Raw genomic sequence first — 11,470 nt, forward strand, 5'->3', positions numbered from 1 at the left:
AATCATCAAAACCATGTTTAAAGGAAAGTTTATTGCCCTCAATTCAAGCAAATCATAGCTCTAGTACACACACTCTCTCTCTCTCTCTTTCCCCACCACCATATCACCGTCACCACCACCACGACCACCACCTCTCTCTCTCTCTCTCTCTCTCTCCTCTGCTTTTGCCCTAAAATCGCTATTCTCTGAAGCTCTGAAAAAGCAACACTGAGCTCTCTCTCTCTCTATCTCTCGAATGTGACTAGCCATTTGAACAAAGCCACTTCTCTTGCAAGAATTTCTGTTGGGTTTGTTCTTTCTCTCTTTTTGGCCTTTCTCTTTTAAATTCTATGCTCGAATCATACGCATTCGGCTTCGTTTTTTTAGCTTAATTCAATTCAAAACCAGTGATAAACGTCGTTGAATTGAAGTATCTGCAACTTACGATCAAAGTTATATATATATGTGTGTGTATCTGTGTTTTATGATTGAAACAACTTTTTCAAGCGAGTGATTAGATCTGTGACAGTTTTGGGGAGAGAGAGAGGGAGAGAGATTGCAAGAATCTATTTATTGCTGGTGAGTAGTCTATACTGTTAGGTTTGAATTTGGTCCCTTTTGTTTTGGTCATACGTTACAGTCTGATTAATTACTGCAATCACCTTTTACATGATTTCCTCTATGTTTCCTTATTAGGTTTCTTCATTTATGGCTCTTCAACCTACTTGGGTCTCTCTCTTTTCCCAAAAATCATCCTGAAAGCACAAGCTTTTCTGGTCTGAAACCTTTAATTTTGGGAAGCTTTTCAGGTTTCTTTAGTTTTTTGGAGTGAATTGCACCTTATGTCATCATTTATAAATCAGCTGCTTTGGTTTTCTTGGCCTAGATTATCGCTTCTTTCTGGGTCTTTGCTCTTTAGAAGATTGGGGTTTTAACTGCAAATTTCTCGCATTTGAGGTTGAAAAATCGAGGGTTTTTGTGTGAATCTATATATACACATAGGAGTATCTGGTGAAGGACCTGTTGATGAGTATGAAGAAATATGTTAATTCCCACTCAGGAAGGGGATTTAGTGATAGGAGGTGGGTTCTTCCATTTTTTGCTAGTGTCCTGGTGTCAATTACTCTATTTATGGCTGCTATTTTTGGGTTGTATTCATCTTCCTATGGTGGGGATCAAGTGCAGTTTGACATTATTTCGCTCGATAGACCGGAGGACTCTAGTGGGTTTTTTGTAGAATCAGATTTAAAGAGATCATTGAACACCAGTCGAGTTTTAGATATTGAGGCGCCTAGATTGGCTTATCTGATATCGGGAACAAAGGGAGACAGTCAAAGAATGATGAGGACTTTGCAAGCTGTGTATCATCCAAGAAATCAGTATATTCTACATCTGGATCTTGAGGCTCCACCACGTGAAAGGTTGGATTTGTCAATGTCAGTGAAGAATGATCCAACTTTTCGTGAAGTGGAGAATGTGCGTGTGATGGCGCAGTCAAATTTGGTGACATACAAGGGCCCTACGATGATAGCTTGCACACTTCAGGCAATTGCAATTTTGTTGAAGGAGAGCTTGAATTGGGATTGGTTCATAAACCTCAGTGCTTCAGATTATCCTCTTATGACGCAAGATGGTTAGTGCTGTGGGTTGTTTCTTAATTAGTTCATAATCGTGATTATAATTTTTATCATATATATTTATATATTATATACTTATTACTTGATGTTTTCCATTTTTTTTTTCTTTTCCTGTTATTTACAACTTTAGAGAACAATAATATATGATCTAAGAGCTTCTAGTTTACATAAACTTTTATTTTCCAAATGGCCTATAAATTACGCCGTTTGCTTGGCTGAAATATTAAACATGTCGTGGTCTTGTTCTGTTGGTCACGTATTCAGTTCAAATATTGATTATTACATTATATTGTTCCCATGAGGTTTCCTGATTTAGGATGAAGCTACTTTCGAACTTTTTTTTTTGGCTAGGGGAGGGGCAAAATCTAGGTAAAGGATTTGCTTTGTAGGTAAGGTTGAACCAGTGAGATGATGTTTGAGATTTTGGGTTAAAGATCTTTAAAGAATGTGGCTACAGAACCAGTGCAGGGTGTGAATTGGAGATGCACTTAGGTGAGACATGTCCATCATTTGAAATCATACCCAAAACAATGATGGAGCTAAGTTTTTATAGAGTAGAATGAGGGAACTAAGAAGCTAAATTCTCACCAGATGAGTTAATTTTATCTGGTTTGAACTATCTCTGACACAAAGAAGATGAATTGAGGTTGCTAGTTTGGTTTTTTGGGGCAAAATTGGTTGGTATGTACATTGGGAAAATTGCTCTTGTTGAGGGAGGGTAAATATTTCTATGAAGTTTGCCTAGGGCTTATGGAATGAGCAGTGTGAAATATTTTTTGTACATAAGCATGGAATTGTTTGAAAATATGGAACTCCAATTTTGAAAGGCAGGGGTTCACTGAGTCGACTGTATCCTCCTATCTGTAGCTTGGGGGTGGTATTTGAGGAACTTTCATCAATAATTAGTGAAATCTTCACCCTTTAATATTTGAAGATCCTTCTACATGAAATCTAGAAGGTAAAGGCTAGGGTAGCATCAGAATAATAGAAAAATATATTTCTTCTTGGTCCTATTTTAGTATGGTAGTTAAGAACCACATGTCTTTTATTATTCCTTTCGTTGTTTTTCTGGGTATGCAATATAGATGTCCTTATGGGGGGTGGAACACCCCCCCCCCCCCCCCCCCCTCAATCATGAATCATAAGATTCACTTTATTTAGCATAATATATAATTTTTATATGTATATAAAATATACAGAGTGTTTAAAATAAAATAAATATCAATATAATTAAATTGTATATATCTACATATAAAATTATAATAGTTGGACTTAATTCTTATCAAGTCTTATTGAAAATAAGTCTTTTGTAAAATCATCGTTAAAAATATTTTTTTTGTTATGATTTTTTACATATGTCGTTAAAAATTAACAATTAGTAACTTTTTTTGTCATGATTTTTATAAATTGTCGCTAAAATTACAATTAGTGTCCTTTTTTTGTGATGAAATTTTCAAATTGTCACTAAAAGTTATGAATTAGTGACACTTTTTTGTGATATTTTTTTAAACTGTCGCTAAAACTTATAATTAGTGACATTTTTGTGACAATTTTCATATTGTCGCTAAAATTAACAATTAATGACGTTTTTTAATAGTGTTTAATGAAAAATGATATTAATTATCATAGGACCTATTGGATAATATGTCCACTTATTAGGACCTACACGTAAATCCCCCTATAATTAATTGATCCCTTTTTATTTTGCAAAAACAATGCCCTTTCATACATTATGCAAACAAAACTGAACTGCAGATAATAATAGTGAATTGTAGTTCATCTTGCTTCTTGGCTAGAGAATTGGTTGCTTTCAGTGTTGTACAGTTGGGTAGAAAGGAAGGTGGATCCAGATGCGTTTGTTTTCTTCAATTTTTTGGATGGCTTAATTAATTGGTTAGCTGATTAGGGCCTTCTTGTATAGGGATTTTTGTGTGTATTCTTTTGCATCGACTTGATGCTTTTCTAATAAAGTTATTATTATTTATCATAATTATAATAGTGAATTATAGTGAATTGCAATTGAACCATACAATTTACTCCATTTAACATTCAATAATACGAATCAACTAATTTTGCTTGAAACTCATATCAAATTGGATTAATTGAATTGTAAATCGTAAGATTCTAACAACAATAATGTACTGTCGATGAAATAAGCCAAAATCATGTTGATGAGGTCGTAATGGTGTAAGTAGACAATTGTTCTTATCTAAAGCTTTTTTCCCTCTCAATTTTATGATGAAGTGCCATGGTATAAAACTATCGATCTAGAGCATAGGCTGCTTCAACTTTTGGTCTCTTAGGCCTATTTGTATGCATACATCTTGATCCAACTTCTGAGATTCAGACGGTAGTTAGTTTAGGACCTTCAGGTAGACTCTTGCCCATATGACTTGGGTATTTTATGAAGAATTGCTTTTTAATACTAAAAATTCACATTTCTACAACCCTTTGAAAACAGATGTAGAGGTTTTTTAATAAAAGAAAATTAAATAAATAAATAGAGTGAGTTATTATACCCTGTACTTGATGAATAAGATTAGACATTATTTTATTTTACTTAAAGGGGAGGGCCTTGATTTGTTATTTTGTCGTTGGCCACTTATTTTTTGGGTAAAGAAGTAAATCAGGCGGGACTTTAGCATTGAACTTTTCCTGTAGCAATGGCTCTCTTTTGATCTTATCTTGCAGTTCAAAACATATATGATTTCATGAATTTCATGTAGTTCTGTGTTGGTGCTGATGTAGCACCAAGAAGAAGATGAGGACATAGAATTATTAAGAAAAGAAGAATTTGGAGACGGGAAGATGAACAAGAGGAGAGAAAACAGGAGCCAATCCCAAATCAATATCTCAATAATCAATACCTAAAATCATAATCTCATAAAACCACACATAAAAGGCCTATTTATAGGTAGCTTAGGAAGCCCTAATTGAATTTACCAAAAATAAAAGCTACAATAATTAAATCCTAATAGAAAAATAAAACCTAAAATCCAATAAATGTAAAAAAATGACAACATGCCTTTTCAATCCTCATCAGGGGCCTTGAAAAGCAAAACTCCTTATTTGAAAAGTCAATGTAATAGACTTGGGTCATAGTTCGACTAGCTTCTTTAATCCTGAGACAAGGCCTCGTGTTTTGACACATGATGGACTTGTCAAACTATCCAGTCACTTCCATGGTATACTGTATGATAAAGTTTGTGTAGCATTTCTAGTTTTTATGATTTCGAAATATGCATACTTCATAGTTGCATATTTTTGGAAGTATCTCATGTAGTTTCAAGTAATTTAGAAATATGTGTATCTTTCTCTGTTAGATGTTATTGTCTTGTATGTCTTAAATAACAAAGATGTCAGATACATTGTTGTGCTGTGTCATGTATGATGTTGAATACTTTTACCTATTTGGGGCACCCATGAATCATAGCTCTGAACCAATAGAATCAAAGGAGGTTTCCTCTTCCAATGCAGGAACCTCAAAGGTGTATTATAATTTCTACGTTAATGTATCAAAAATGCAGCCAAAGTATATTTCTCTGAAATTAGAGAATGAAGGTTTTTGTTTCTAGTTGTGTGGGGCAGACAAGGTTTATTCCTCACGTACTTGGCAAAGACTATCTAGGGGCAGACAAGGTTTATTCCTCACATACTTAGCAAGGACTATCTACTTCCAAAGTTTGGTTCCCTTTGTTTATTTGTTTGTTTCTTTTCTTTGATTGGAACAGCCTAGATGAGATGCCCTTTCATACCCAATAGCTAGAAGTCTAATAATTGCATATGTAAGTTGTGATAGCTACAACTACTAGCAGGATGCAATGACATACCTTGGGTCTGTTTGATTGTGTGTTTTTGCTTTCTGTTTTCATTTTTATGAAAAATATAGAGAATTGTTTCCAAAATGATCTGTTTTGGGAAAAGTTTCAGAACAACCCACTTTTTTTAGTAAAATAAAACCAAATAATTGTTTTCAAATTTTTTAAAACAGTTTTCACTCAAAAATGTAAATGATATGAGAATGATGTGCATTTTCTGAACTTTTCATTATTTTTGTTTTTGAAAACACGAAAAATGAAAACAAAGAAGAAAGCCACAACCAAACAGGCCCCTTATGTTTCATCAATGGTATGAAATGCATGGAGGCAACTTTCCACGTTAATTACTAGGCCAAAAAAATCACATAAAGCTATGGCAACGAGTAAAATTGAGATTTTGTGATGGCGAAGTCCTTGTTTTTGTCATTCTTTTATACTGGACTTCTTGCATTAACAAGGCAGTTTTAATACCCATTTTATTGCTATTCCAATACAATTCTACAAAAGCCATCCTATTATCATTTAATAATGTTTTGCTTTTGCACATTGATTTAGAAATGAAAGATGTTTGTGTATCTTGGAAATTTCAAGTGGCCAGTATCTTTACTGAAATAGTACCTATAGTGCATTTTGTTGAACTGCATTGAATGGTAGAACTAATGCAATCAGAAATGGTATGTCACTTTGATTTTTTAATTTTATTATATTAAATGATTTATACATATTATCTGGACATGGCATGAGGAAATTTAAGGTATCCAATGATTTGTTATTTTGTAGCATGAGAAGATATCTGATGTGTGTTCTGATTGTGCAGATCTACTGCATGTTTTTTCTAATATGTCCAGGAATCTAAATTTTATAGAACATACACAGATTCGTGGTTGGAAACTGTAAGTAATATAGATATATAGAGTACATATTTGCCTACCACCGTTTCTTTTCTTACAAGTCACAGTAATTTTACTTTTGCAGGAACCAGAGAGCAAAGCCAATCATAATTGATCCAGGCCTATATCTATCAAAAAAATCTGATATTGCTTGGACAACTCAGCGTCGATCACTTCCCACATCATTCAAGTTATTTACTGGTATGTTAATTCAACCAAACAATTATGAGTTGAACTAAATGTGGACTTTCTTGTATAATTATGAGTTGGCCATAGTTGCTTGTTTTTCTTTGATAAGTGTTCAAGTGAGTTTCTGGGAGTTCAACTACCTTGCAATTTGGAATAGAATGACACAGCTTTGGATTTATGATGATACCCGCCTGTCATATCTAAAATTCTATATAAGGATTACGGTAATGTTGGTTTTTAAAATGTTGCTTGGCCGGTTTTCCTGAACCGGCACCGGTTTGAACAGGTAGCTGTTTCAAATCAGGTTATTCAGAAATAAGCCGGTTCTCTATTTAAAACAGGTTCGGTGGTTTATCCAGATCAGAATTTAGAATTTGCTTCACAGCCTAGTTATGTTGTCTTATTCTTGAGCTGAATTAAAAAAAAAATTGTTTCTTCCCTCTTTAGTGGTATTGTTGGACAAGACTTGGACTAGATGATGTCTGTTCGAGTTAAACTTTTCAATTATGGTTTGCTCTATATGTAGGTTCAGCGTGGGTGATGCTAACCCGGTCCTTTGTTGAATACTGTATATGGGGATGGGATAATCTCCCGCGAACTATCCTCATGTATTACACAAATTTCATTTCTTCTCCTGAGGGTTACTTCCATACCGTTATTTGCAACACCGAAGAATTCCGTGAGACTGCAATTGGCCATGATCTCCACTACATTGCTTGGGACAATCCTCCAAAGCAACATCCTCTCTCTTTGACCATTAAGGACTTCGATAAGATGCTCAACAGCACCGCTCCATTTGCTCGGAAATTTGCAAAGGATGATCCAGTTTTAGACAAGATTGATAAAGAGCTTTTAGGCCGCACAAATCGTTTTGCTTCCGGGGCATGGTGTGTTGGGAGGTCAGATGGTGAGGCTGACCCGTGTTCCATACGAGGTGATGATTCATTGTTTAGACCTGGTCCGGGTGCAAAGAGGTTGCAAGAACTAATGGATAACCTTTTGTCTGAAGAGTTCAGAAGCAAGCAATGTTCAGGTCCAACGTGAGATTGTTGGCTTGGTTTTGGACCCAAGTCATTCTGTATTTAGGGCTCGAGAGGTTGCAAGAATCTGTTTGAAAACTGAAAATTTTCCGGGAAAATGGGGTTCGTCAAAGTTCATAGTTAATTAACCCAAGTGTACATTTATGTATTGATAGAGTTACAGTTTTGATGTACAATTGTGGAGTTTTCTTCTTTTTAATCAAATGAACTTTAAAGTCACAAATTTATAGTCCTCCGAATGGTTTTTGCTGAATTTTAGCTGCTTTAAGAATGCTCTGGAATCTGGATTGTGTTTGTGGATTTTCATTTGGAATATTGAGAACTAGAAACAGAGAATTTATTTATTTATAGTTTGAAAAGCTTGCAACTTTAGTCTTTGTTCATGTTTGTTTCTCCACACCAGACCTAGAACTAGTCAGAGTCAGTAGAGATCAGTTTCATGTATCTTTCAGTGATCATCTCTGGTGAAAAGTCGGTGAAATACCCCTTCTCTACATCAAGCCCTTCTTGGGCCGCGACCATTTCAACATGGTTCTGGACCCGATCTGCCCCAACCTGATTTGGCTCCAAGAGCATGCAAGCTATCTCAGTCGACTCCTCACCGTGAACCAGGCCTAGGGTTTGCACAGTTGGGAGCCCACCTCCTCGTGCACTCACCATTTGTGCAATCCGTCTTGTGGCTGAAACATCCGTTGACAAAATGGGCACGTTATATGTGGCAACCCACGAACGGGCTCCAATCATTACGATGCCTCTTGCTCGAGTTACTAGGGTTGGCCCTTCATCGGGTTTCTCTGGAAGAACTTCTGGCATGGCCCATCCAGCCCATTGGTTGCCCATGAAGTTCGGCCGGTAGTAGCCCATCTCACGCCTGATGGTATCCAAAGCCTTCCCGGTTGGGTGTGCAGCAGCATATAGATACACTGGCACTGCAGTGAATCAAAGTAAAGCCAAAAATCAACAACTTAAAATATAAATAAAACTTCAGACAAAAATAGCATGAAAATGTTTAATCTGTTCCCTAATATTTAATCTATCATTTTCAAAAGTCATTATGATGGTTATTTTAAGCTATCATTTTCAACTTAAAATATAAACAAAGCTTCGGACGAAAGATAGCACAAACATGATTAATATATTCCCTAATATTTTATTATAAGCTATCATTTTCAACTTGTTCTTTTGATTTAGAGGGATAATTCTATTTACACACCATAAAAATTTTCAGTACATATCGTTTATATGGTTTGGATATAAATTTATGAACAAAAGACAAATGTTTGGATATAAACTTACAAACAGAAAAAAATTGTTCGGGCACGAACAATTGAACGAAATTTATATTTGAATAATCTATTTTTATTCATCATTGTATGTCCACACATTTACCTTTTGTTTGAAAGTTTATATCTAAACAAAATAAATAATATATACTGAGATTTCTTATAGTGTGCAAATATAATTTCCCAACGACTATAAGTTGTGCAATTTAAATTTACTTTTGTGTCCTGTAAAATCTTTAGGTAATGCCAATATTTTAGTAGTACCGGAGTATGCCAGCTACAATGCAAGGCAATCTCAGAAACAGCTAACACGGTCCAAAATGCACTACATGAATATAGCCTAGAAAAGCCTCCCCTGCAATCTTTGTCAACTAGAATTAATTGATATCCACGCACCTTGGAATCGATTGCCAATGTCTGCTGCCACTGCTTTGGCAAGCCAAGCTGCTTCATCCAACGATGCTCGAGCCAATGGATGGAAAACAATGTCATCCACAACCCCGAGCCGAGGGTGTGCCCCCGAGTGTGATTCAAGGTTTATGGCTCCATAGGCAGCCTCGACCACTGCTAGGACGGTTTGCTGCAAGGGGCTGTAAATGGGGCATCCTGTGCTATCATGAGCTACATATGATACAAGAGTGTACCTGACCCGGTTGTAAGCTCGATCCTCAAACTTGTTAACAATGACGGTTTCTGGGTTGAGCTTAGCTGCCTGTTCAATCAAATCGAGAGCTGCTTTGTTTCGAGATTCTGAGATATAGAGCTTACAGCAAAGTAGCATCGATTGCTTTGTGGTTTTTTTCTTGTCCTTGTGCAAACAAAAGGAAATCAAGAGTAAAAGGCAAGCAAAATTGAAACTTCCGACTACATTTAGATTTAAATGTGCTGCATATTATGACTATATGTGTCACAAATTCCTAATTCACCACTTTACTGTAATTTATTTTGTTTGTTATTAATAATTATAACTCGTAATGTTACGTTATGTTTCAATTTGTATGTTACATATGTTCAATAAAAAAATGTAAATATCATTGTTGTTACTTCAATAAACATACTAAAATCTAGGTATTCATATCTTCAAGTTAAACAAGTGACACAACATATAACTTACGAGTTACAATTACTACACAAAAGTGTTCATGTTCAGTGCATAAATTTAAAATAGAAAAGAGGAGAAAATGAGCAAAAAAAATTTGACTTTTAAATGTAGCAAAAGTCATCACCACTGTTACGTAACGGCGGCAACTGTTATACTTGGGAAATATACTTGTGAAATGTAATTATACTGCTATAGTGGTTGTAACAGGTAGTGGTGAAGACCCATATGGGTAGATGTTTTTTAAGCCTGTTTTCCAGGATTTTAATTTTTTAATTTTTGTACATTTATTTTAGAAAACATTAATTAGGGCCTGTGATTTTTTTTATTATTTTTTTTTATTATTATTTTACAGAATATTACCTAAAAATAGCAGTAAAAAACCAAGCAAAAAAGGCCAATAAAGCAGTACCCATGTAGTTTTAGAACTATTTTTTTAAAAAAAAAAATTATCTGCTTCACCATCAACAACTAATTATTATACAATAATCAAAGAAGTCACATGAATAATGGGAATAGTATCATCAACCAAAGGGGTACCAGCAGTGCAAAGTAATAGGAAGGAAAAAGAGAAGCAAAAACTGGGGGTTATATATAATGATAATCCCAAGGATAGTTGGGAGAGAGATCAGATAAGCTACTGCATTTCCAAACTTGATTGCCTAAAAGAAAAGAAAGTTTGTACCAAATTTCAGTTGATCTAAACCACTTCTTTCTTCAATTGAAGTGAGCAAGAGAGAAATCTTTGTTAGTACACACAAATCACACCTCATCCCTGTCCCTCTTCTCTTCAATTGGGAAACTAATATAAAGGGATCATGCTATTTGAAGAACTCAAAAACAATCAGAGTGTGGTGAATCCATACCTTGGAACTTGGGGTGAAATCCATGATGATCTTTTCCTTTGCTTGAGTTTTGTTTGTTGATTTACCTTTGTTTCAAGGGGGAACTGAAATGAGAGAGATGGATATATCTATTATATATATACACACACATATCTATGTATAAGACACATGGTGTCATAAAGATATGCAGCTGTTGAGTCAGCATTGAAAAAACACACATACAAAATACAAACAAGTGTCCCCACTCAATGGCCACAGACCAAGGATTCTCTAGAGTGATTTTTTCTTAAAATTTTCTAGAGTGTTACATTGTGTGGTTAAATTTACTGGCAAGTCACATCAGAAAAATTGATGTGACTTGCCAATAAATCTCAACCACACAATGTAGCACTCTAAGAAACTTTAGAAAAATTTCACTCTAGAGGATCCTTGGTGATGGCCACAAGCTTCACGTGTCACTATCCATGTGTGTGTGTATATAAGTTTGTAGTGATTGGCATTACCTGCAATTAAACAAAAGAACATAAAAGCAAGCACAAGTTCAACTTACTTTGCTTCTTCTAGGGATGAAGTACTTACTGGTGGGGGTTGGTTTGGAAGAAGGGGGTTCTATAGATGTTTATAAAGGCACATTCCATCACTATTTTGCCTTTGTTGCTTCTGGTTAATGATTTTTTTCTCCATCAATTC

At 35.1% G+C, this 11,470-nt stretch overlaps 2 protein-coding genes across 6 annotated transcripts; one reads left to right on the forward strand and one right to left on the reverse strand.

The window, feature by feature from the left end:
* On the forward strand, window positions 1-7,776 carry LOC114314279 (beta-glucuronosyltransferase GlcAT14A). Of its 5 annotated transcripts, none has more exons than XM_028260754.2 (6): window positions 14-558; window positions 676-755; window positions 866-1,612; window positions 6,252-6,327; window positions 6,410-6,525; window positions 7,040-7,776. In XM_028260754.2, the coding sequence occupies exons 3-6, from the start codon at window positions 1,006-1,008 to the stop codon at window positions 7,555-7,557; spliced, it is 1,317 nt and encodes a 438-aa protein (XP_028116555.1). In that variant the 5' UTR covers window positions 14-558; window positions 676-755; window positions 866-1,005; the 3' UTR covers window positions 7,558-7,776. The 5 variants fall into 5 exon arrangements, with proteins under 5 accessions (XP_082739952.1, XP_028116555.1, XP_028116558.1 ...); XM_028260756.2 differs by having other exon boundaries at window positions 166-287; XM_082883826.1 differs by having other exon boundaries at window positions 1-558; window positions 676-1,612.
* Window positions 7,777-7,868: 92 nt separating this feature from the next.
* Window positions 7,869-11,470, reverse strand: LOC114314281 (formiminotransferase cyclodeaminase-like protein). Its single transcript, XM_028260758.2, has 4 exons — window positions 11,331-11,470; window positions 10,802-10,884; window positions 9,233-9,644; window positions 7,869-8,482 (listed from the first exon to the last, which is right to left on the reverse strand). Exons 2-4 carry the CDS (start codon window positions 10,823-10,825, stop codon window positions 7,965-7,967), a joined length of 954 nt encoding a protein of 317 aa, XP_028116559.1. The 5' UTR covers window positions 10,826-10,884; window positions 11,331-11,470; the 3' UTR covers window positions 7,869-7,964.

Source organism: Camellia sinensis, chromosome 8, assembly GCF_055761805.1.
Source record: "Camellia sinensis isolate YWXY chromosome 8, ASM5576180v1, whole genome shotgun sequence".
NCBI classification, from domain to species: Eukaryota; Viridiplantae; Streptophyta; class Magnoliopsida; order Ericales; family Theaceae; genus Camellia; species Camellia sinensis.

Bases quoted from the DNA above. Each gene is read 5' to 3' on its own strand.
- LOC114314279 (XM_082883826.1), top strand. From the start codon at position 1,006: ATGAGTATGAAGAAATATGTTAATTCCCACTCAGGAAGGGGATTTAGT. The intron at 1,613-6,251 runs GTTAGTGCTGTG...CTGATTGTGCAG, and splicing joins TCCTCTTATGACGCAAGATG to ATCTACTGCATGTTTTTTCT. The intron at 6,526-7,039 runs GTATGTTAATTC...CTCTATATGTAG, and splicing joins ATCATTCAAGTTATTTACTG to GTTCAGCGTGGGTGATGCTA.
- LOC114314281 (XM_028260758.2), bottom strand. From the start codon at position 10,825: ATGGATTTCACCCCAAGTTCCAAG. The intron at 9,645-10,801 runs GTATGGATTCAC...TGTTTGCACAAG, and splicing joins ATTTCACCCCAAGTTCCAAG to GACAAGAAAAAAACCACAAA. The intron at 8,483-9,232 runs GTGCGTGGATAT...GATTCACTGCAG, and splicing joins CATTGGCAATCGATTCCAAG to TGCCAGTGTATCTATATGCT.